Raw genomic sequence first — 25,880 nt, 5'->3', positions numbered from 1 at the left:
ACTTAAACTCACATCTGACAAACTACGGGAAATAGAGGAGGCATATGGCTCTAGCCCATCCCTCGAAAATTTGGAAAGAGTGAAGCTGCAGACGCGCCTAGTCACACAACTACACATAGAGAAGGCAAAACAGGGTGTCTTTTTCTGTAGGCAGAGGGTGTATGAACAGGCAGAAAGGGCTGGGAGACTGTTGGCGTATTTGGCCCACATGGACGATAAGCCCCCAGTTGTGGTGTCGCTTGTTGACCCAGATGGGCGAAATATAACAGACCCAGGACGGGTGGAGGCTCAATTTAGACAATGTTATGAAAACCTATACAAGTCTCAAAGCACATACACACAAAGGGAGATTCTTTCGTACTTATCCTCCATACAGTTCCCCCAGCTGAACCGAGAGCAAGTTGAGCTTCTGGATCCACCTATTATAGAACATAACATCACAGAAGCAATTGCACAGCTAGCCAAATCTAAAACTCCGGGAATGGATGGCCTACCGCTGGAATTTTATGTAACATACTCAGATATCTTGGTCCCCAAGCTGAAAGCCTTATACCAGTCCATTTTTGATCAGAACTCACTCCCCGAATCTATGCAGGAAACCCAAATAATAGTTCTCCCCAAACCGGGAAAAGACCTGCACTTCCCTGAGTCCTACAGGCCCATATCACTCCTGCAGGTAGATATCAAAATCTTAGCTAAAATCCTAGCCTCTAGGTTAAACACTGCTATCTTAACTTTAATTCATATGGACCAAACAGGCTTTATGCCGGGGAAAAACACAGCTATGAATATCAGGCGACTCTATATGAATATTTAAGCCCGACACGATAACTCAGGAACGAGGGTGGTGGTGGCGTTAGACACCGCTAAGGCTTTTGATTCTGTAGAATGGCCATATCTGTGGGAATGTTTACGGAATGGAACGGGAACGGTTTCAGGTCACACTTCATTAAATGGGTACAGCTCCTATATCAGTCACCCAGGGCAAGAATCTTTGTGAATGGATGGCTCTCGCAGCAGTTTCCATTAGAGAGGGGTACCCAACTCCTTTACTATATGCACTGGCAGCTGAACAGCTGGCCATTTGCATCAGAGCACACCCTGATATTAAGGGTCTGCGCCGGGGCCCCACAGCCGATAAAATAGGGATGTATGCCGACGACACCATATTATACCTTGCGGATCAGGGACCATCTCTCCAAGCTGCGTTAAAACTCATTGAACAAATGGGGGGATACTCGGGTCTGCGAATAAATTAGGACAAGTCCCAGATTCTTCCTATAAATGTGTTCCCTCCTCCCTTCATGTCCCCTCCATTACCACTAGCTAGGGTATCCAAGATTAACTACTTGGGTGAGGAGATGACTAGGGATCTGGTGGACTATACTCCTCTAAATGTAGCTCCCTTGTTTAATCTACTGAAAAGTAAAACACAGACATGGTCCAGATTGCCATTGGGGGTGATGGGGCGTGTAAATTTAATTAAAATGATTACACTGCCTAAGATCTTATATCTGGTGTGGCATGCCCCCCTATACATCCCCTTAAAACTATTTAAGCAGATGGAAGCTAGGGATGAGCTTCGAGTTCGAGTCGAACTCATGTTCGACTCGAACATTGGCTGTTCGCAAGTTCACCGAACAGCGAACAATTTGGGGTGTTCGCGGCAAATTCGAATGCCGCGGAACACCCTTTAAAAGTCTATGGGAGAAATCAAAAGTGCTAATTTTAAAGGCTAATATGCAAGTTATTGTCATAAAAAGTGTTTGGGGACCTGGGTCCTGCCCCAGGGGACATGGATCAATGCAAAAAAAAGTTTTAAAAACGGCCGTTTTTTCAGGAGCAGTGATTTTAATAATGCTTAAAGTCAATCAATAAAAGTGTAATATCCCTTTAAATTTCGTACCTGGGGGGTGTCTATAGTGTGCCTGTAAAGGGGCGCATGTTTCCTGTGTTTAGAACAGTCTGACAGCAAAATGACATTTTGAAGGAAAAAACTCATTTAAAACTACCTGCGGCTATTGCATTGCCGACAATACACATAGAAGTTCATTGATAAAAACGGCATGGGAATTCCCCAAAGGGGAACCCCGAACCAAAATTAAAAAAAAAAAATGACGTGGGGGTCCCCCTAAATTCCATACCAGGCCCTTCAGGTCTGGTATGGATATTAAGGGGAACCCCGACCAAAATTAAAAAAAAAAAATGACGTGGGGTTCCCCCTAAATTCCATACCAGACCCTTCAGGTCTGGTATGGATTTTAAGGGGAACCCCGCGCCAAAAAAAAAAAAAAAAAACGGCGTGGGGTCCCCCCAAAGATCCATACCAGACCCTTATCCGAGCACGCAACCTGGCAGGCCGCAGGAAAAGAGGGGGGGACGAGAGTGCGGCCCCCCCTCCCTCCTGAACCGTACCAGGCCACATGCCCTCAACATTGGGAGGGTGCTTTGGGGTAGCCCCCCAAAACACCTTGTCCCCATGTTGATGAGGACAAGGGCCTCATCCCCACAACCCTGGCCGGTGGTTGTGGGGGTCTGCGGGCGGGGGGCTTATCGGAATCTGGAAGCCCCCTTTAACAAGGTGACCCCCAGATCCCGGCCCCCCCCTGTGTGAAATGGTAAGGGGGTACATAAGTACCCCTACCATTTCACGAAAAAAGTGTCAAAAATGTTAAAAATGACAAGAGACAGTTTTTGACAATTCCTTTATTTAAATGCTTCTTCTATCTTCCTTCATCTTCTGGTTCTTCTGGTTCTTCTGGCTCTTCTGGCTCTTCTGGCTCTTCTGGCTCTTCTGGTTCTTCCTCCGGCGTTCTCGTCCAGCATCTCCTCCGCGGCGTCTTCTATCTTCTTCTCCTCGGGCCGCTCCGCACCCATGGCATGGGGGGGAGGCTCCCGCTCTTCTCTTCTTCTCTTCTTCTTTTCTTCTCTTCTTCTCTTCTTCATTTTCTTCTCCGGGCCGCTCCGCAATCCATGCTGGCATGGAGGGAGGCTCCCGCTGTGTGACGGCGCTCCTCGTCTGACAGTTCTTAAATAACGGGGGGGGGGGGCGGGGCCACCCGGTGACCCCGCCCCCCTCTGACGCACGGTGACTTGACGGGACTTCCCTGTGACGTCACGGGGAATGCCACAGGGAAGTCCCGTCAAGTCACCGTGCGTCAGAGGGGGGCGGGGTCACCGGGTGGCCCCGCCCCCCGTTATTTAAGAACTGTCAGACGAGGAGCGCCGTCACACAGCGGGAGCCTCCCTCCATGCCAGCATGGATTGCGGAGCGGCCCGGAGAAGAAAATGAAGAAGAGAAGAAGAGAAGAAAAGAAGAAGAGAAGAAGAGAAGAAAAGAAGAGCGGGAGCCTCCCCCCCATGCCATGGGTGCGGAGCGGCCCGAGGAGAAGAAGACGCCGCGGAGGAGATGCTGGACGAGAACGCCGGAGGAAGAACCAGAAGAACCAGAAGAGCCAGAAGAACCAGAAGAACCAGAAGATGAAGGAAGATAGAAGAAAGAAGAAGCATTTAAATAAAGGAATTGTCAAAAACTGTCTCTTGTCATTTTTAACATTTTTGACACTTTTTTCGTGAAATGGTAGGGGTACTTATGTACCCCCTTACCATTTCACACAGGGGGGGGGCCGGGATCTGGGGGTCACCTTGTTAAAGGGGGCTTCCAGATTCCGATAAGCCCCCCGCCCGCAGACCCCCACAACCACCGGCCAGGGTTGTGGGGATGAGGCCCTTGTCCTCATCAACATGGGGACAAGGTGTTTTGGGGGGCTACCCCAAAGCACCCTCCCAATGTTGAGGGCATGTGGCCTGGTACGGTTCAGGAGGGAGGGGGGGCCGCACTCTCGTCCCCCCCTCTTTTCCTGCGGCCTGCCAGGTTGCGTGCTCGGATAAGGGTCTGGTATGGATTTTTGGGGGGACCCCACGCCGTTTTTTTTTTTTGGCGCGGGGTTCCCTTTAAAATCCATACCAGACCTGAAGGGTCTGGTATGGAATTTAGGGGGAACCCCACGTCATTTTTTTTTTTTTAATTTTGGCCGGGGTTCCCCTTAATATCCATACCAGACCTGAAGGGCCTGGTATGGAATTTAGGAGGACTCCCACGTCATTTTTTTTTTAAAATTTTGGTTCGGGGTTCCCCTTTGGGGAATTCCCATGCCGTTTTTATCAATGAACTTCTATGTGTATTGTCGGCAATGCAATAGCCGCGGGTAGTTTTAAATGAGTTTTTTCCTTCAAAATGTCATTTTGCTGTCAGACTGTTCTAAACACAGGAAACATGCGCCCCTTTACAGGCATACTATAGACACCCCCCAGGTACGAAATTTAAAGGGATATTACACTTTTATTGTTTGACTTTAAGCATTATTAAAATCACTGCTCCTGAAAAAACGGCCGTTTTTAAAACTTTTTTTTGCATTGATCCATGTCCCCTGGGGCAGGATCCAGGTCCCCAAACACTTTTTATGACAATAACTTGCATATAAGCCTTTAAAATTAGCACTTTTGATTATTCATGTTCGTGTCCCATAGACTTTAACGGTGTTCGCATGTTCGAACGAACTTTTTTCCTGTTCGCATGTTCTGGTGCGAACCGAACAGGGGGGTGTTCGGCTCATCCCTAATGGAAGCTATTTGAAATTAATTTGTCTGGAGGAATAGTAGACACAAACTAGCTTGGCAAACCTTAAAAAACCTCACAGATATGGGGGGTGTATCCCTCATGGATCTACATGATTATTACCTAGCCTCACAACTATTCCATATGTACCATTTTCACACGTCGGAAATGCAGCAATACAGATCTCTGGTTTGTGACAAACCAGGACACCTGACGTATACACCTGTCCAGGCCATTCCTCGTGGAGGAAAACTGCAGGTCCCACTGCGCGATACAATTCGGGCATGTTGATACATCACCAAAGAATATGGGAAATTGCTCTCAAAAAGCAAAATGTGGGGAAATTTCATTCACATACCCCATTGTGGCTCAATAGTCAGATGCCGGAACTGGAAACAATTCCAGATTCAATAGTCTGGGCTAGACATGGAATATTATATCTCCATCAGGTCCTATCCGCTTCTGGGCTTAAGCAGTTTCAGACCCTTAAAAAGGAGTTCTCCCTTCCACACCAATTAGCATTCAAATACTTGCAGCTCCGTCACGCACTTAGAACTCAGTTACAGAATTTGGATCTAGGGATGGAGCCTCCCCCTATGCTGGGTATAGTTTTGGGAGACGACCCCTCCAAGCTAATATCACACCTGTACTATGCAATTAGACAACGGGGAGTAACAGCTGTGTCACACAAAGCTAAGACAGTATGGGAACAGGACATGGGGCCCATAGAAGATGCTGACTGGAATGAGATTTTAGAGGAAACAACACAGTATCTCCCAAGATGTCAAATAGACTGACACAAACATATATAGTTCATAAAGCCTATCTGACACGATGAGATTGGCGACGTTCCAGCACACGCCGGATCCGACGTGTCGCTTGTGCAGGGCTGACCCAGGCTCGTTTTACCATCTTATATGGAGCTGCCCTCATGTCCAGACATATTGGGCACAAGTTGTCCGTTTCCTCCATATATGGGGACAATATGGGGTCCCCTGTGGTGCTAGACCCTAAGTTATGTATTTTGGGGCTTCTGCCAGACGTAGAGGTGGATAAGTATCACACAATATTCTTTTCTGAAACATTATATTTAGCACGTAAAGTGATAGCTCAGAGATGGATGCAGAGTGTACCCCCCATGATACAGATATGGAAAAAAGCAGTAAATGATACCCTACCATTCAAGAAACTGATTTACGCACACAGGGGATCTTCACAAAAATATTCTAAGATCTGGGACAGATGGTTGGAGGACGGGGAGACTTGTGTATAGTTGTGTCATTCCCAGTGCAGCACTCCCCTGCACCCCTGGCACACATTGTTTATAGGATGGATTAATGTACCATTAGATTCACTACACCTGCGAATATATGTATACACCCTGCAACACTTTTGTATACTTAATTTCGTTGTCATAATATGTAATTGATCTTCTATGAATATATGTACCCGAATGACTTGTAAAATGTGTTTCCATATCAATAAAGTTGTTTTTTCCAAGTAAAAAAAAAACAGGAGTCCAGAGATCAGCGTAGTCAGAGGCAGCAAACAGGAATTAGGAACCAGAAGGGAAGTCAGCCAAGCAAAAGTCTTGAACAGGAAAACACAGCAGAGTATCTGGATATGTTGACCAGTAAAGGCACAGGAGATCTAATCAAGGGAGTTTAAGTAGCCAGCAGAGCTGGCTGACAAGCAGGATATGATCATCAGGTGAGTCACTGTAGAATGATGAGTGCTGGCAATTAACCGACAGCTAAGCAGTCTGAGCTCTGAGAAGGGAGGGCTGAGTCCAGCCCTGTCACATACAAACAGACTTCAGCTTCTAGATTAAATGTCTATGGGGAACTGTATCGAATGCTTTTGCAAAATCCAGATACACCACATCCACAGGCCTCCCCCTATCTAGATGACAGCTCACTTCCTCCTAGAATGTAAACAGATTGGTCTGGCAAGAACGACCCTTCGTTAACCCAAGCTGGTTACTACTAATGATACTGTTATCTTCAGCAAATTCTTGAATATAGTCACTTTTCATCCCCTTCATTAAGTTACCTACTATTGATATTAGGCTGACTGGCCTGTAGTTTCCAACGAATATGTCTCTGCCCTTTTTTGAATATTGGTATCACATTGGCTTTTCTCCAATCAGCTGGTACCAATCCTGTCAGTATGCTGTCCAGAAAGATTAGGTATAATCAGGGTTGGACTGGGACAAATATTTGGCCCTGGACTTCATCCAGACTGGCCCACTTTCATTTTGAGTGTCCCCATCGGCGCCTCCTTAGATCAGAGTGTCCCCCCATCAGCACCCCCTTAGAGCAGAGTGTCCCCCCATCGGTGCCCCCTTAGAGCAGAGTGTCCCCCCCATCGGTGCCCCCTTAGATCAGAGTGTCACCTCCATCGGTGCCCCCCTAGATCAGAGCGTCCCCCCATCGGTGCCCCCTTAGATCAGAGTGTCCCCCCATCGGCGCCCCCTTAGATCATAGTGTCCCCCCATCGGCGCCCCCTTAGATCATAGTGTCCCCCCCATCGGCGCCCCCGTAGATCATAGTGTCCCCCCATCGGCGCCCCCTTAGATCAGAGTGTCCGCCCTCGACCCTCCATTGGTGCCCCCTTAGATCAGAGTGTCGCCTCCCACGTGTACTCAGTTCTGAAGGCAGCTTCTCGTTCCTCTCTCCAGTCATGTGACAAGTGATAAGGGGAGAGAGGAAGGAAAGTGTGCCGGCTGTCTATCTCCCCCTGCAGGCTGGAGGGAGCAGAAAGTCTAATCCTCTCTCCAGCAAGGGTTGGCAGCTGCTCCTTGGTGACAGGAGTGAAATCGCAATCACTCACTGTCAGTGAGGAGCGGCTCCAGTACTGCACCTGACCGGCCCACTGAGCCATCAGCCCACCGGGAAACTCCCGGTAGTCCCAATGGCCAGTACATGCCTGGGTATAATGGTCTGGCTATAACCTGACTGAGTTCTTTGAGGACTCTCGGGTTTAAGTCATCTGGTGCCGGTGATTTATTTGCGTTAAGCTTATCTAGTCTTTCCTTGACTCCGGCCTCTGTTAGCCTTATATTTCATTTTCATGACACATTCAGACATTGGAGAGTGAAAATTCGCAGTTAAGATATGAATGATGTTTTCTGGCATGTCATACAAAAACACAGAAATAATACTGAAATGCACCTTTAAAAATGTTTGCAACAATTAGTCTATATTAATTGATATAGCCAAGTTCAAACAGATGCATGATACTTCCTATGTACCTTCTCCCTGTTATTGTCTATTGATGTTTGTGCTTGGCTCTCATCTTGGTATAAACATATGCAGTAAGATTTTCAGAATTGTCAGTATTGCATGTATTGTATAGAAATTTGCACTCATGTGTACACTATAAATTGTGCCACCTGTGTAAAATATTTCTTCCACATACCAGACAAAGTAGCTTGTGTCTAGTGTTGCACAAATGCCAGTCAACATATTAAAATAATATAGCTTGGTGGAACAGGATGATTGTCTGCAGTAATGATGGAAGTCTAACATTTATTACAATAGGAATGAGGAAATGCCAAAAATTCATTATACACTAAAATCTTCCCTACAGGGTAGATTTTGTGTAGGGAAAGGTGCAAGCTACACCCTCTTATAATTACAACCTCTGCTTAATAGTTTCATAATTACAATTTTTATACCAGCTTTAATTTCTATCACAAGAAAGCTAATGATTTGTGGGGCAACCCTTATTTGAAAACGTATGAGCTTGCGAGTCAATTTTACTATATTTTACTTTGTGAGACAAATATTAATAAAATTGTCTTAGAAACATTTTCTTTTAAATTAAGGCATCGTTTATAACTTCATAAAAATGGACAAAGTGTTTGTTTGAAATTAATTTGCAACTTTTATTCAGAAACTTTAGTGGTTTCATTTAAAGATAACAGTCTAAATTATATTAAAGATAACAATCTAAATTACATTAAAGTGGATCGTATAAACAAAGCAATTTATATGTTCACAATCTCATTAAGAGATTTTAATTTATACATATATTTATTCTAAAAATATAGACTGCCCAGTGTCAGATGTGCCAAGCCCAAAACCAAGCCCATGACTGTGGCTAAGTTATAAAGATTTTCTCAAGAACCAAGCCCATATTAAAAAATATAAAAAGCTGTTTTTTGCCCTTCACAGGACTTAAGTTTAGCCTTCTCTTCCATCTGCTTCTGATCTTACATGCTGTCATCTGCAAGAACCACAATGAGCCAAAGCCAACAGTCATGTGCGACCAAGCCTGGAAAGGCTCCTTGTGGAGCTCGGAGCTTTAGTAGTTGCTCAACTGGTGGTGGGTATGGCAGAGTCAACTTCTCTTCATCTTCTCTGATACGATCTGGAGGGCCTCAGAGTTACTCTGTGCACCTTGGTGGTGGAAGTGGTAAATATGGCACCAACAGTCTTTACTGCTTAGGAGGAAGCAAACGGATGTCCATAGCTACTGGCACCAATAAGGGAATAAGCACAGTGGGCAAAGGATTAAGCTTCAGTGATGAAAGTTATCCTATTTGTCCACCTGGAGGTATCCAAAATGTTACTGTCAACCAAATCCTCCTTCATCCACTAAAAGCTGATATTGATCCAAACATCCAGAGAGTCAAAACAGAGGAAAGGGAGCAAATTAAATCTCTCAACAACAAATTTGCATGCTTCATAGACAAGGTAAGTTAAATGCGCTCAAATGTTCTGTAAAATTATTGCCTAAAAATGTTATATAGTTTTCCTAACCTTACTGACTGTTTAGTCCTTACAACTGTTTTAGGTCAGATTCCTTGAGCAACAGAATAAAATTCTGGAAACAAAATGGAAGTTTTTGCAAGAACAAAGTAAAAAACTGGCCAACATGAAAGACAAGATCAAACCATTATTTGAGGTGTACATTAGCAGCCTTCAAAGACAACTGGATACCACTAAGAATGAAAAATGTCGTCTTGAAGGAGATCTGAAAAACATGCAGGATGTTGTCGAAGATTTTAAGGCTAAGTAGGTGAAACTAAATTCATGTTTCTCATCCCGCATCAGTAAATAATAGTATTTACCATCTATCCTGAATAGAATCAGCTACAATATTAATACAAATTGACAACATTTTTGGGGTTTTAAAACAATATGCTCTGAAATATCTTGAGTCCTGTATGTGTCAGATAGTTCAAAATGGTAATTACTAAGAACTTAAGTTTACCTTTGTTTACAGATATGAAGAAGAGATTAACAAACGTGCCTGTGCTGAAAATGAATTTGTATCTTTGAAAAAGGTATATTTCATAACAGTGGCTGAATTCGAATGTAACGTATCCCTTATTATTGTATCTTAAATATTGGGTTTTAATTTACTTCATTTTTCTAATTTTACTAACCTAATAGAAATCCTGCTATTTTGTAGTCAATTATTTTGGGTTGATTCTAAAAGTACATGAACTGTTTGTATTTTATTGAGAAGTACAACAACATGGTAATCAAATTCTCTCTGAAGAAGATCAATTTGTCTAAGTAGAAATGTACCTGACAGCAAAAATACATTTATTTTATCAATCCAGCTAAATTAATTTTTTTCCTTCCATTAATTTAATGTGTGAAAAATCCTTCTCAATGCTGTGTTCAGTTGGATTACTTTACATGAAAGTGTAATATTTAAGTATACAGCACCAAAACTGTTTGCAGTCTCCCTCCTGATGTACTGCTAGTTTAGTTTAATTTTAAACATTAAAGTCAAACTCTTGGTGAATGACTAGACATAGACACACAGATTAAATACTCATATGGGAGATATGTTTTCTGCCATAGGACTTGTGTTTCTGTCAATCCAATAGAGGCCTGATTTTTCTGTGCTACATTTAAAGTGTATGTTACCCCTAACATTTCATATTCCTGATATGTGCCTGCTGTACCATGTAATTGCATGAAATAGCAATAGATGAAATAGATGAAATAGCAATAGAAATAGTTCCTGCTTATTTTGCATTGCTTCCTTTGTGAATCACCTATTGATCCTGTCAGTCCCCCCTGCTTTCCTATTTCAAACTGACCAGGGAGCGCATCCATCCCAACATGGTCAGTTTTCTTCTTTGCATTCTACTTGGGAGCACAGTCTGCCTGCACTCCAATGGTCAGAATTCTATGGTTTGCATATACTTTAAGTTACATTTACAGATCCAATGAAAGGAGAAGCAGCAGACTAATGTGCTTGTCTCTCTACCACTTTGCTATCTCATCCTATCAACATGTCTATTGCTAGGAAATACGCATTACAGAATACTTGTTTGGCTCCATGTGCTACTTCTTCCTGCCCCAGTCTGAGCTCTGTTGTACAGAGGATTGCAAGAAAGAGAGCAAATTCAGATGTTTCCACTGCTTAGGATAATATAATAAGGATAGCTAAACCCAATAACAAAAAATGTAATATATTGCAATGTATGATCCTTAGATGTAGTGGTTTCATTAAAGGGTAAGTTCACCTTTACAGAAAATCTGTAAGGTGAACTTACAAAGGACCCCCTCCCCATCCCCCCTGGTCCCGCTGTACCTGAAGCCGGCGATCACCCACTAGGAGACATTGGATTGCCACTTTACCAGTCCGGGGATTTGAAATCCCCTGTGGCTTAATCTCCTTAACGTACCTTGTAAAGGTACGCATAGGAGGCATTCTTATTGGTCCATGTGACAGAGCCATTTTAATGAATAAAGTGCTGCAATAATATATGTCCTTTATATCTTCCTGGGATTCAGTTTCAATGTTTCCTAGAAATATACCATAAAGTGTAGGAATGGATTCAGTTCAATTCAATTAGTGCATTTGAAGCTTTTTCCAAATCATTGTCATTCACAAACTGAATCTAGATGATTGGTTTGTAGGTGTTCTAAATAGCATTCAAAACACAACTGCAGCTCAAGTTTGTTTTATAGTTCTGGATATAGTAGTGAAGAGTTAAAATTGCTGGCAAGTCTCTATTTTTGTGATCCCTTTGGGGAGATTTTCCCTCACTTCCTGCCCCTGTAATACATATGCAATAGTTAATTGAGGTTGTCACCAGGACAAGAAGTCAAAAACAGCAATTACAACATTGTCAGATTTCTAAACCCTTTGTAACTCTACTAAAAATGTGGTTAGATTTCTGTCTGTGCCCTCGGTGGAGAAATTTCCCTTCACTCTGTTCTATTTTAATGCCAGCCCCACCAACTAAGCCCTTGACTTTGCTCCCCCTATACTACATTGTTGACTTACAGCTTACATAGGGTTGAAGAGTCTCTCTCCACCATCATGTGATAGTACTGAGAACATGAGCTCCAAACACCAGTGCTATCATGTGAAATGGGATTATTGGACAGTTTTCTTGAATACCATTATCTGCATAGAGTGGCAAAGTGCTAAAATTACGGGGAGTATGTGCTGCTAATAGGGTTGCATTTAAAGGAAGCTGTTACTTTGCCCTGCAAAACCAAACACAGAGTTGCTCTAAAGTAATCCTACCCTGAGAGATCTGTGGAGACTGTCAATGTTGACCTCTTGGTTTGAATGCTAGCAGCCCAGACATCTGTGACTATTTAAGCAAACCAACCTGGAACAAGCATGTAGGTCAGAAAGTCAGAGTGAACTGAGAACTACTGACTTGCATGACAGTGGACTATGACATTGTTACAAATTCCATGTTGTCTCTGTACAGAATTCCTTTCATAAACCATGACAATGTTTTTTCATATAGTTTTTATGTAATTTTCCCATTATGCCTGCATATGTGCTTTTCTGTCATATATATATATATATATATATATATATATATATATATCTTTATAAAACCCAACAGTTAGGTTCTATAGTATAGGACTATTCATTTTAAATACATTTAACATGCTTTCATGCTTTTTTTTAAGGATGTTGATGTCCTGTACATGCAAAAGACTGATCTGGATTGCAAGCAAGATGCCTTGGGGGATGAGCTAAATTTCCTGAAGACTTTGTTTGATGCGGTATTAAACCCATTATTTAAATTATTAACTGCTATTAAAGTGCTGATTTATCAATGGGTGGGCTGGATTGGCTACGAGAATAGATAAAACCCTTTTTCAGTGCTTACACAACAATTGCATTGTGTTTGCTTGTCAAATTTTACGATAGCAATTAATTGTAGGGTCTATGATATATTTGTGTAATCCCTTAAACCAGGGCTCAAAATTTCAAGTCCTGAGCTACTAGCCAGGTCTCAAGGGTTACTCGCCACCAGTTGCCCCACCCAACCCTTACCCTGCCCCGCCCCTAATCACGCCATCATAAATCTCATGACACGTAAATGTTTTATGCAGAATTAAGTTACAAAAATAAATTTTAACAGTTTATCAGTTCCCCTCAGCACAGCCTCACCAGTGCCCATCAATGCAGGCTCACCTGTGTCCATCAATGCAGCGTGACCTGTGCCCATCATTGCAGCCTCACCGTGCCCCACATTGCAGTCTAACCATGCGCCACATTGCAGCCTCACCATGCCCCACATTGTAGCCTCACCTTGCCCAACATTGTAGCCTCACCATACTCCACATTGTAGCCTCACCGTGCCCCACATTGCAGCCTCACTGTGCCCCACATTGCAGCCTCACATTGCCCTCATTGCAGCCTCACTTTGCCCCCATTGCAGCCTCACTGTGCCCGGCATTGTAGCCTCACCGTGCCCCACATTGCAGCCTCACTGTGCCCCACATTGCAGCCTGACTGTGCCCCCATTGCAGACTGACTGTGCCCCCATTGCAGCCTGACTGTGCCCCACATCGCAGCCTCACCATGCCCCACATTGTAGCCTCACCATGCCCCAAATTGCAGCCTCATGGTGCCCCTATTGCAGCCTTACCGTGCCCCCCATTGCAGCCTTGCTGTGCCCCCCCATTGCAGCCTTACCGTGCCCCCCCATTGCAGCCTTACTGTGCCCCCCATTGCAGCCTTACCATGCCGCCCATTGCAGCCTTACCGTGCCCCCCATTGCAGCCTTACAGTGCCCCCATTTTAGCCTTACATTGCAGCCTTACAGTGCCCCCATTGCAGCCTTACAGTGCCCCCATTGCAGCCTTACAGTGCCCCCATTGCAGCCCTATATTGCCCCATTGCAGCCTTGCCAGGCGGAGAAAGTGAGAGGGGTGGCCGGAGGAGAGCCGCAGGATTACCGAATGGTAAAACACGCTGTAACAGCTTACATTGAGGTTCCATGCACACTGGCCTTAAAAAAGCGTTGATTCTACAGGCGTTTGACATTTTTTTCACCGACCTCTAGAAGCACCTCTATTGTGTTCTATGTGTCTTTGCACATTATGACTACTACAGGAGTTTTCTGTCAGGGACGTTCGGAGGGAGGAAAAAAAACCCTTCTCTATCGCGTTTTCTGGAGAAGTTTAGGAGCTGTAAAAATGTCAGTCTCTATTAAACTCCTCTCATCTCTTCTGAACGTCAAGTTTCAATGTTTTTTTAGTAAAAAAATAGGTGTGTTGTCACTGTACATAATTTCCTGGCTTTTGCAGAGGGTCGTGTAGTGCAAAAAATGCCTATAAACGAATGCTCTTAAACTCTCATAGACTCGCCTAAACTTTGTACAATATGCTTTCAATTTGCGTCTTTTATGCCACGTTTTTAAGCTAAAAACATTGGCGTTTTTTCTGCTCCTGGTGTGCATGGAGCCTAAAACTGTCTCCACTCTGCTCACTTTCACACAGCCCCACCTCCTCCTAACCCCACACCTGTCATAGACAGAATGCATCCCAGCATTGGACCCACGTTCTGTCTATTACAGGCGCGGGGTTGGGAGGAGGCTGGGCTGTGTGAGCGTGAGCAGAGCGGAGACAGTTTCAAGGTAAGCTGTTACAGCATATTTTACCGCATGGTGATCCTGCAGCTCTCCTCTAACTCCATGCAATCTTCCACCAGGAGAACGACTCCCAGTCAACCCTGCCCGCCGGCGCTGCTCGCCCCCCCACTCCCAGGCAGCCCAGTTCCTCGACAGCCCTCATTTTCTACTTGCAAAATGCGAGTAGGCGAGTGGAAAATTTGAGGGCACAATAGAGAGCATCTTGAATCATCTGCATTGTTTAAGAGAAGATGCTTGTTGTCTGCCTTCATGTTGTAAAGCGCTGCGCAAATTGTTGGTGCTATATAAATCCTGCATAATAATAATATAACAGCAAATTGTTTGCCCAAGACTGTTGCAGATTGGAAGAGTCTGTCCTTTTAGAGAGCTAAAAAAAGAGAAACAAGACATGCAGATAATCTAAAGAGAGAATGTTATTAAGCAAGAAATTGCAGTGTTAAAGCAGTCTTAAATTATAACTAACATCAGCATTGGCGTGTGCAGCCTATTGCATTAGGATGTGCACCCCAAAGCACACATGCGTGTACAGTATAACAGCTGAGCAGTGAATGGTGTCAGTAGAGCAGAGATTGGTGTCAGTAGTTTTTATTTTTATAGTTTTTTTTACAATTTTGTTGTTTTAATTATTTTTTACAATATTATTTTTTTTCAATTTCTCTTTAGGAGCCCCGTTGGGGGTCCTTGGTGAAATATCGAGGGTCTAAACAGACCCCTCATTTCTCACTTTTGAGACAGAGCTTCCCCAGTCCCTTTCTCTACAGCCTCAGCTGCGCTGGACAGTGAACTAACGAGAAGTGCTCTGTGCTGAGAGGCATCCTGTTCATTCAATAACTGTGTTAGTTCAGAAAAGGATGAGGCTGGTAAATGAAATATTTACCATCCCCTTCCCTGTTCTCCATCCTGAAACATCCCACAAAGCAGCTGGCAGGAGAGGAAGGAAGCTGGTAGCACCCAAGGGAGGGCGTCAGGAAGCAGGGGAAATCAGCACTGCACAGGGTGATTAGGGTGTGCCCAGGCACACCAGGCACTCCCTGTGCGCACACCTATGAAAACCAGAAAAAATTATATATTACAGCTTATGAGTCCCTAGATGTGATAGCTGCTTCAATTTTTTTACAGCTATGTACATGTTCTTCAAGTACAGACAAATACCTGTTGATTCTGTCAGAAATCCAGTATTCTTGTTACTTTTTGTACACTGAACTGAGATCCCAAACATTATCAACTTTCCCAGCTATATTTTGTGAGATACAAATCAAAATTCATCTACATATACTGTAGATTTTATAAGTAGAAGAGTGGGAGTGGTTTATTGGCCTTATCAGCAGAGTAGCCTAGGGTGACAATGCTGAACGCCCATACACACAGTGAACATTGTTACCCTAAGATAGGAAAGTGTGTCTTTGTTTGGCAAAATTGCCAGGTGAACATAAAGGAAAAACAGCCTGAAAAAAGGAAACTAATGCAGCCACCACACCTAGGTGGTAAGCTGCAATATATATCCTTTTTCTTTTTGGATTTATGTATGCTTTAAGAGGCCACTAACATATTATGAGTGCAAAGTATCAGTTATCAGTTCAAATACCTCTATTATGTGTGCCCATTGCAGTTAGTAGGTCCGGTTTCTCTATCATGTGTCCAGTACTAATGGATATTTTGAGAAATGATAGACTGTTGGGGGACATTGTTACCCAGAGCATTAAGCTAGGTCTTTTTTACATGTTGTTACACTTGCTCATTACAGGAAGTGGCTGATATGGAAGAACGAATTTCCAATACCAATGTTATCTTGACTATGGACAACAACCGAGACCTGGATTTGGATGGAGTCATTGCTGAGGCTAAAGCTCAGTATGAGGAAATTGCAGCCAAGAGCAGAGCGGAGGCTGAAGCCAACTATGCTAGACAAGTAAGTGATCAGCAACGAATATGCCCATGCCTATGTTGGGAAACAACAACTGTGCAACAACAACTGTGCTACACATATTAGATATCACAACGTATGCCAGAGTGATAGCAATAATTCTAGGGTTATCGTTCATGGTTAGCATATAAATATATGACCCGTAAATGCTTTTTGACAATTTTGGGTACAGAAGTTTGTCGTTATTTCTTCGTTTCTATTTACTTGACACAATGCCATATTTTATATTTTACCAAAAGATACAGAAGTTGATTTACTAAAGGCCAATAGACTGTGCACTTTGCAAAGTGCAATTGCACTCTGCAGGGCAGTTACATAGTTACAAAGTAGGCGAGGTTGAAAAAAGACACAAGTCCATTAAGTCCAACCTATGTGTGTGATTATATGTCAGTATTACATTGTATACCCCTGTATGTTGTGGTCGTTCAGGTGCCTATCTAATAGTTTTTTGAAATTATCGATGTCCCCCGCTGAGACCACTGCCTGTGGAAGAGAATTCCATATCCTAACCGCTCTTACAGTACAGAACCCTCTAATTTTAGTGAATGGCCGCGTGTCTTATTAAATTCCCTTTCGCGGAAAAGTTTTATCCCTATTGTGGGGTCACCAGTACGGTATTTGTACATTGAAATCATATCCCCTCTCAAGCGTCTCTTCTCCAGAGTGAATAAGTTCTCGTGCTCGTAACATTTCCTCATAACTAAGGTCCTCCAGTCCCTTTATTCGTTTTGTTGCCCTTCTCTGGACTCTCTCCAGTTCCAGCACATCTTTCCTGAGGACTGGTGCCCAGAACTGGACAGCATACTCCAGGTGCGGCCGGACCAGAGTCTTGTAGAGTGGGAGAATTATTGTTTTACCTCTAGAGTTAATCCCCTTTTTAATGCATGCCAATATTCTGTTTGCTTTGCTTGTAGCCGCTTGGCATTACATGCCATTGCTGAGCCTGGCTTCTACTAGGACCCCCAGGTCCTTTTCCATCCTAGATCCCCCCAGAGGATCTCCCCCTAGTGAGTAGATTGCATTCATATTTTTGCCACCCAAATGCATTATTTTACATTTTTCTACACTAAACCTCATTTGCCATGTAGTTGCCCACCCCATTCATTTGTTCAGATCTTCTTGCAAAGTTTCCACATCCTGCGGAGAAGTTTTTGCCCTGCTTAGCTAAGTATCATTCGCAAATACAGAGATTGAGCTGTTTATTCCATCCTCCAGGTCATTTATGAATAAATTAAATAGGATTGCTCCCAGGACAGAACCCTGGGGGACCCCACTTTCCACCTCAGACCATTCCAAGTACTCCCCATTTATCACTACCCTCTGAACTCGCCCCTGTAGCCAATTTTCAATCCATGTACTCACCCTTTGGTCCATGCCAATGGACCTTACTTTGTACAGTAAAAGTTTATGGGGAACTGTATCAAATGCTTTTGCAAAATCCAGATACACCACGTCAACGGGCCTTCCTTTATCTAGATGGCAGCTCACCTCCTCATAGAAGGTTAATAGATTGGTTTGGCAAGAAAGATTCTTCATGAATCCATGCTGATTACTGCTAATGATATCGTTGTCATTACTAAAATCTTGTATACAGACCCCTATCATTCCCTCCAAGAGCTTGCATACAATTGATGTTAGGCTAACTGGTCTGTAATTCCCAGGGATGTATCTTGGCCCTTTTTTAAAATATTGGTGCTACATTGGCTTTTCTCCAATCAGCTGGTACCATTCCAGTCAGGAGACTGTTCAAAAAAATAAGGAACAATGGTCTGGCAATTACTTGACTGAGTTCCTTAAGGACCCTCGGGTGCAATCCATCTGGTCCCGGTCACTTATTAATTTTAAGTTTTTTTTAAGTCTATTTCTAATTCTCTCCTCTGTTAGCCATGAGGATGCTTCCTGTGACATATCAAGAGGATAAACATTGCAGTTTTGCTTACTGAAGCCCCCCAATTCCCTTGTGAAGACTAAGAAGAAGAATAAATTCAATACCTTCGCCATCTCTCCATCCTTAGTAACCAGATTCCCTTCATCATTCTTTATGGCACCAATATGATCTGCCCTTCCTTTCTTACTATTTATGTACTTAAAGAATTTCTTGGGATTTTTTTTACTCTCCTCCGCTATGTGCCTTTCGTGTTCTATCTTAGCTGCCCTGATTGCACCCTTACATTTCTTGTTGCATTCTTTGTAAAGTTGGAATGCTGATGATGATCTCTCAGCCTTATATTTTTTTGAAGGCCTTCTTCTTTGCTTTTATATGCATTTTTACTTTGGAGTTAAGCCACCCAGGACTTTTATTAGCTCTTTTAAATGTATTTCCCATTGGGATGCACTGGATAATGCCCTTATTTAATATGCTCTTAAAGCATACTATTTTTTCCACCATGTTGCTCCAGAGCTTAGTAAGTGGGGTAAAGCTTCACTTTGCAAAGAATACCCAATCACATACAAGGAAATAAAAAAAACTGAATCCTTGCTTGCACATTATTGGATGATGGAAGTTAGCAGAGCTTCTGCTCATTCACTAATCTCTGAAGCAACTGCTCTTGCAGAGTGCAACTGCAGTCTTTTTGTCTTAGTAAATCAACCCCACTGTGTTTGCATGCACTAAAAGTAATTTTAGTGTATTTTTTACTGAAAAATAAGCATTTGATAAATGTGTGCTTATGTCATAAATAAATAAAATATTGCAACTACCAACATTTCATTGCCCAGGGTCTCTGCTTTCAGAAAATATTATATTTGGCAGTCTTAATTAATCTTCAGCCCTAAAATGTGCATTTTAAAGCGGTAGTAAACTGCTTTTTTTTTTGTTTTTCTTTTAACCTGCAAGGCAATGTCATAATGTGCTAGTATGCATCGCATACTAGCATAATATGTGAAACTTACCTTAGAACAAAGCCCTCCAGCAGCGTGCTGTAACCACTGAAGGTGCTTCCATCTTCACCCGGTCTTCCTTCTGGGTTCGCAGACTATGGTTGTGTGAGTGGCCAGAGCTGTGATGACATTACTTCCACGCATGCATGCAGGAGCCACCGTTTATGGCACAGGACTCTGAATGAACAGCATGGGTATGCCGCTTCCTCCGAGCACAGGTGCTGGTGATGTCACCGGCTGCATGTACAGTACACATCTCCTAAACAGTGCACATTTAGGAGATATTAACAGTACCTATAGGTAAAAATCATGCATGGGAACTTGCTCCCACTTTAACATGTGTGCAAAAATGCTGCTTTACTGTATAATAGGAGTATATAAAAAACGTTATTGTCTATAGTCTGGGCACATTTGCTTTTTAATATCTGTTCAGTCACTAGAAACATAGCATTACATTATTTCTAGTATTTTCTCAGATTAAAATAATCATTCTATTTGTTGGATTGATCATTGACTGATTTCTCTATAGATCATACTTTTGGTGACCAGTATTGTTTTATTACTTTCCATATTACAGTTATAATACTTATTGTTTACATACCTCATCAGCTTTCAAAACCTTTAATGGAAACAAAACCAACATTTTTTATTCATTTTGGTAGTTTTTTTTCCCATGTTCAGATGTTATCAGTGCACCCATTTAGATGATTTCCCATTACATTCTGCCCCAATGACTATACAGGTACATTACACAAAAGAAATATGCCCCAAAGAAAAAAGAAAAATCTTACAGAGGCTTAACCCTCCCCAACTCTACTAAGAAAGATCTTTTTTTCCTGTCCATGCGCCCTCACTTCCTGTCTCAGTGTGCGCCGTCACCGGAGCAGGAAGTTAGGAGGTGGTCTGGGTAATCAAACACGCAACAATAAAGTCCTGACAAACATTATAAACTTTTTCCACTCTATCCCAAACAAACACAACGAAAAACTTTAGGCTGCAGTTCCATTTTACATTTAATTGATGCAGTAGAATAATTTGTGTTGTGACAGGTTAATTGTATGATCTATAATACAACATTTGAGTTTTTGCTGGGTTAATGATAAATATTACACACATACCAAATAATCTGCACATCCCTGACAGTACCAGCTGCTCAAAGACACAGCGGGGCTACATGGGGACAATCTGCGTAATCAGAGGAATGAGATCCAGGATCTGAACAGCATGGTAAAGAGACTACATGGAGAAATCGACTGTGTAAAGAAACAGGTAAGACCTTTCCTACTGTACACAGTATGTTCTCATCTTGGTTCCTGTTACTGATGATAGGGCCCTTACAGGGGAGGGGGGCAGTCTTGGGTATGCATCTATTGTTAGATCAGCCATGTCTGTATCATTTAATTAGGTAATAATTACCATAGTTTAATTTCACATCCCTGGCTGTTTAACTAAACTTCAAGCGGATATAAAATATAGTTTAATTTGATGTGTATTGGTTAAAAATTGCAAATGAAAACTAGCTTAGGAACCTGAATCTGATTTGCATCAGTCTCCAACTATCCCCCCTTAAAGCAGCATTCACATCCCTCTGAGCCATCTGTGGCTTAAAGGCTAAGTTCACTTATGTTCGCCTTTTTTTTTTAATTACAGCTCCCCTATGTACCAATATAACATTAATGTACTTCTTTTGCAAAAATAAAACAGCTTTCCATTTATTCTACCCACGGTTAACTCACTCTGTTCATGGTTGTTTAAAAATCCTGCTGCATTACTTCTGCCTTACTTCCTGAATAGACTTTAGGTCATGTTACAGGAAGGAGTTGACCAGCTGATCTTATTAGCACACACCCTGCATCATCTACCCTCGGCTGGTCAACTCCTTCCTGTGTCATGACCTAAACTCTATTCCAGAAGTAAGGCAGAAGTAAAGGAGCAGGGTTTTTTTTTTTCAACACACATCAGTGTGCTCCTACTTCTTCAATGTTTAGGCATAGGTTGCTGTGGCGGTTCTTGGGCTCGATTCTATATCTGCAATGTATTTTGCAGGTAGCTCCAGGACTTGGCTGGGCTTTCTAACAGGGGGCCCTAAGGGTCCCTGAATCCCAAGACTGAATGGCTAAATAGGTTAAGCAGCTTACTCTAGGTTTAGAGAGTTTTTAAACTTAGCACATGTTTTTTCTCTAACAGCTTTAGTGCTATGCTCGCTCTTTAATGTATCATTTTATTCCTGCAGATTTGTGCATTAGAGGCAGCAATTACTGATGCTGAACAGCGTGGGGATGTTGCTTTGAAAGATGCCAAAAATAAATTATGTGAACTGGAAGCTGCTCTGCAGAAAGCCAAAGAAGATCTTGCAGTTCAGCTACGTGACTACCAGGAACTGCTTAATGTAAAAATGGCCCTGGATCTTGAGATTGCAACCTACAGGACTCTTCTGGAGGGTGAAGAAAGCAGGTAGGTGTTATAAAATAAGTGGCCAAAAAAAGCATCATATATCTAAAAGCAAATGTATCCTGTATTACTTAAGCAAGCTTTATTAGTGTAATATTTTCAATATGAGTCTAATTTAATAGTGTCTTTAAAGCAGACCATTGAAGTATATGTAAACCCTCACCTTGTAAAACAACCCAATCAGTTTAAAATAGAAATAAAAAGGCAAAACATTTGTTTTTATAAGTGATCACATAACCTCTGTTCTCAGCTCCATAAGGATCTTAGAGAGCTTAGGAAGGAGAAGCAGCAGCACACTGATCTTCCCTCTGAATGGGTGTGCAGGGGAGGGGATGTGTAAGCACCAGTCTGCTCATTGGAGGAGAGCAGGCTGAGTTTCCAGCACAACCAGCAGTCTGACTACATTGTGCTCTCAGGACTAGTGTGGTCAGTTTTTAATATGTAAGCAGAGGGACTGGCAGGCTCACCAGGCTCACCAGGTATTTCACACAAAACAATCAATACAATGAGAACATGATGCTTTTTCATACAAATACATGGTACAGCAGGCACATATCAGAAATATGAAATTCGGGGTTGACATATTCTTTAAGCAAATCTGCTTAAGATTCATTTTAAATTATAATATGAAGCCATGGATGGTATTTTGCTATGTATTCTTATTCTAAATGGGTAAAAGAAGTGGGAGATGTCACTTTTTTTACCTTAAATTTAGGTGAAAGTAAGGGATTGCAGCTCTTTTTCCCCTATTCGTATGGTCTTCCTATAGCATGACACCCTTAAGTGTGGCTTCACCATTTCTCTATCTTCAGTACTTTATCCCTGTACTGTGCCTCACCTCCACATGCAGTGCCCACTTGTTTCATCTCCCAGTAATGTGATCCTTTATGTTCTATGCCTCACCTCCAGCACCCCTATGCTACTGTTTTTCTCCACCTCCAGCATCCCCCTCCCCCTCATACTTTGGTTTGGGCATTATAGTCTTTGCTCTGATTAAACATTTCTCTGAGCTGCAGTTATAGCTAATGCCAGATCCTGTCCTTTCAGTCTCCAATCCAATCGCTGTCTAAATCTTGCAAACTTCACCCCCATAATATTTCCAAAATATGCTGCTACTTAACCAATGAAACCACCAAGTTACTTCCTTGTCCCTTTTGCCTTGACTATTGCAACTCCCTCCTCATTGGCCTACATCTACACAGGCTACCCCCTCTTCATTTTATCATGAAAGCCCAATAAACACAAATCAAAACCCAAAGCTATTTACAACTCTTCCCCGAGCCAGTCACCAATCTTCACTAACCACTCTCAAAATATCATCCAAATCCTCTCTGCTCCTCCCAAGACCTCCTTCTCTATAGTTCCCATGTCTGCTTCTCCCATGTTTGCATTCAGGACTTGTCCAGTGCCTCTTCCATCCATCGGAACTCTTTTCCCCAATCTACTTGGCTATCGCCTACTCTGTCCATCTTTAGGCGATCCCTGAAAACTCATCTCTTCCCCTAAAAATGTAAATGTTACTTTTGCCATCAGTTCATCTCTACCAGTTAATACCTTTTTTATCCCTTGTCCATTCCTATTAGATAGTAAGCTTTCATGAGCAGGGCCTTCTCAACCCTCTTGTACTAAATTGTATTATTTCCCTTTATTTTTAAACCCCTGCACAAACTGTTGGTGCTATATAAATGCTGACTAATAATAACAGTAATAATAGTAATAATAAATTAGGGCTTTTTCCTATTTTATTTCAGTATGCACGGGGCTGGGTAGGGTGGCACCATTTTATAATTTTCACTCTTAGAGCTGTATTTCCAAAATAGCCCTGCATCCACTGTTATCTTTTATTGCACACGAGTTGCAATAATGATAATTTGCAAAAGCTTGTTGTTAACAAAAACCTATTTTATTCATGAATTATCTCTAGTGGAGACTTCATTGTAATCTATAGTACTAACGCTGTTTTTTTTTTTTAATTTGCAGGATTCATGGCGAAGTTGACAACAATGTTACAATCTGTAAGTTTTACTTTAAAACAAAAATATATCTACAATCCTTAAAGCCAAACTCCAGGCACAAAGATTTGAATTCATATATATTTATCAATAGCCACATTGGATATAAATCCACTATGTGTGCTCCAAACCCCTTTGTATACCCCAAGGTTATAATTTAAAGGTAGCAGTGACATCATCATTGTGCTGCATTTAATCTGTTCAGAGAGCTGAGCTGTGGGAGGGATCCAGCAAGCCTTACTCACTACAGGCTGCCTCCAGAGAATTATAAGAGGGGGGTGGTTGCAAGATCAGTCACGTTGCAGAAGTAGAGAGAACAGCAGTGATTGGTCTTTTTTGAGGGAAGCTCCTGCACAAAGGCAAAGTTTCATGCTTGATTACTGCACTGATCTCAAATAAATACATAAAGCATGTCAAGATCCAAGTAGAAAATACTCAGTCCTCTTGTATTTAGACAATATTTGCTTATCCCAGAGATTAGCTTAAAGCCTAAACTTTTAAAAATGTATTTTTGAATAGATTGTAAGGGGTTAAAACCTCTTTCTGGTCTATATTGTTGTGTGTGTATTACTGATGGGAAAGCTCCAGTCTCTCTATGTGCCCTGGTGTCCACTGTCACTGGTACAGAAAGTAGAATAATCCAAAATTTTACATTACTACAAGAAAAAGAGGGGAAATCTTCCAATGTACACACTTGCTCCCATGATAACTGTTCAGAAGGGGATTACCCTTACTTTGAAGAGCTTTCCTTTTACTTCCCATTATGTCTACAAGACCTTCTTTCAGATAGTCTTTTTGTCACAAGATAAGTGAAACTCCATTATAGCGAGGACAAACCAAGGATCTCCAGTGGGAAGTACCCGTCAGCAGAATTTATATGATAATCTAGGAAGAAATTCCATTCTCCTTGATTTGCTTGCATTTGTTTATTTTATCTCAACTACAAATATTCAATCAGGAAACTTTTTTTGATTACCATATTTCCAGTTAAAAATGCCTTTAAACTTCATTATCTTAAGATTATTGTGAAATATGAACTTTTTTAACATTGGGTCTGATTTTGCTTTGCAGCTGTCTTTAACAGTGCTGGAAAGGTGACCAGTTCTGGTTTGAGCTGTGGAACAGGATCCTGCAGTTTCCCGAGGAGCAATGCAGCAGGAGGTAGGAATGCAGCGTGACATGCTGTAACCTTTTTTACCACTTTAATTTCTGCCACTTTTATCTGTCTGTATTTTTCACTATTTGTATCATAACAGCTGTATATAACAACATCGTGAAGGTGCGCAATTCTGATGCTTCTGCGTGTGGAACAGGAAAATGCAACACCAACAGCAAAGCAGCTAGTGCCACCGGAGGGATTGCAGTACTTGCTTCAACTGCTTTCAGCAAGAAGAACTATTAAGGGAATATAAAAACCTTTAGTAGCAGTAAAAATATTTTACACTGAATGCTATTTTCTTACTGAAAACAACTTTGCATAAAGCTTTGATAATAACTAAGAGGGATATTTGTATTTGGTATTGTTTTCTGTTCTTTAGCCTTGGCAAACTAAAACAACATAATAATCACTTAGAGGATTAGCATGTCCTTCGTCTTGCACTATTTAAACATCCTGTACTGGTATGTACTGTATCCTGTAACTGTGTATCTATAATTCAATAAACTGCATGTTAAATTCATGACGTTATTTTCTTTTTAAATGTAAATACAACTTCAGTATGTTGGGTTGTTAACAATTTTCTGGAGATTTTATAGATAGGCAACTCCTATCCTCATATTGATTAGTGGTTCCCAATTAATAATAACTACTGCAGTAGGGAACAGACACAAAAAAATACATTCAGCATCTTTGCAAAATACCTGTTCTGTTTTATTTGACGCAATTGAAGGTTTTTATACACGTGATTATGTAGGTATCACATTAACCACTTCCTGCCCAGGCCAATTTTCAGCACTGCAACATTTTGACTGTACCCATATGAACTTTTTATCATTTTTTTCCCCACAAATAGAGCTTTCTTTTGGTGGTATTTGATCACCTCTGCGTTTTTTATTTTTTGCGCTATAAACAAAAGAAAAGCGACAAGTTTGAAAAAGACACTTTTACTTTTTACT

The 25,880-nt window shown here is 42.0% G+C and overlaps 1 protein-coding gene across 1 annotated transcript; it reads left to right on the top strand.

Moving 5' to 3' along the window:
• Positions 1-8,774: 8,774 nt before the first annotated feature.
• LOC141127263 (keratin, type II cytoskeletal cochleal-like) lies at positions 8,775-25,431 on the top strand. The gene is made up of 10 exons (XM_073613543.1): positions 8,775-9,318; positions 9,419-9,639; positions 9,851-9,911; positions 12,526-12,621; positions 16,243-16,407; positions 20,446-20,571; positions 21,536-21,756; positions 23,734-23,768; positions 24,837-24,926; positions 25,022-25,431. Exons 1-10 carry the CDS (start codon positions 8,839-8,841, stop codon positions 25,165-25,167), a joined length of 1,641 nt encoding a protein of 546 aa, XP_073469644.1. The 5' UTR covers positions 8,775-8,838; the 3' UTR covers positions 25,168-25,431.
• Positions 25,432-25,880: the final 449 nt, after the last annotated feature.

Source organism: Aquarana catesbeiana, linkage group LG02 (assembly GCF_042186555.1).
Source record: "Aquarana catesbeiana isolate 2022-GZ linkage group LG02, ASM4218655v1, whole genome shotgun sequence".
Taxonomy (NCBI): domain Eukaryota; kingdom Metazoa; phylum Chordata; class Amphibia; order Anura; family Ranidae; genus Aquarana; species Aquarana catesbeiana.
This window is presented reverse-complemented; position numbering and strand designations above follow the sequence as displayed.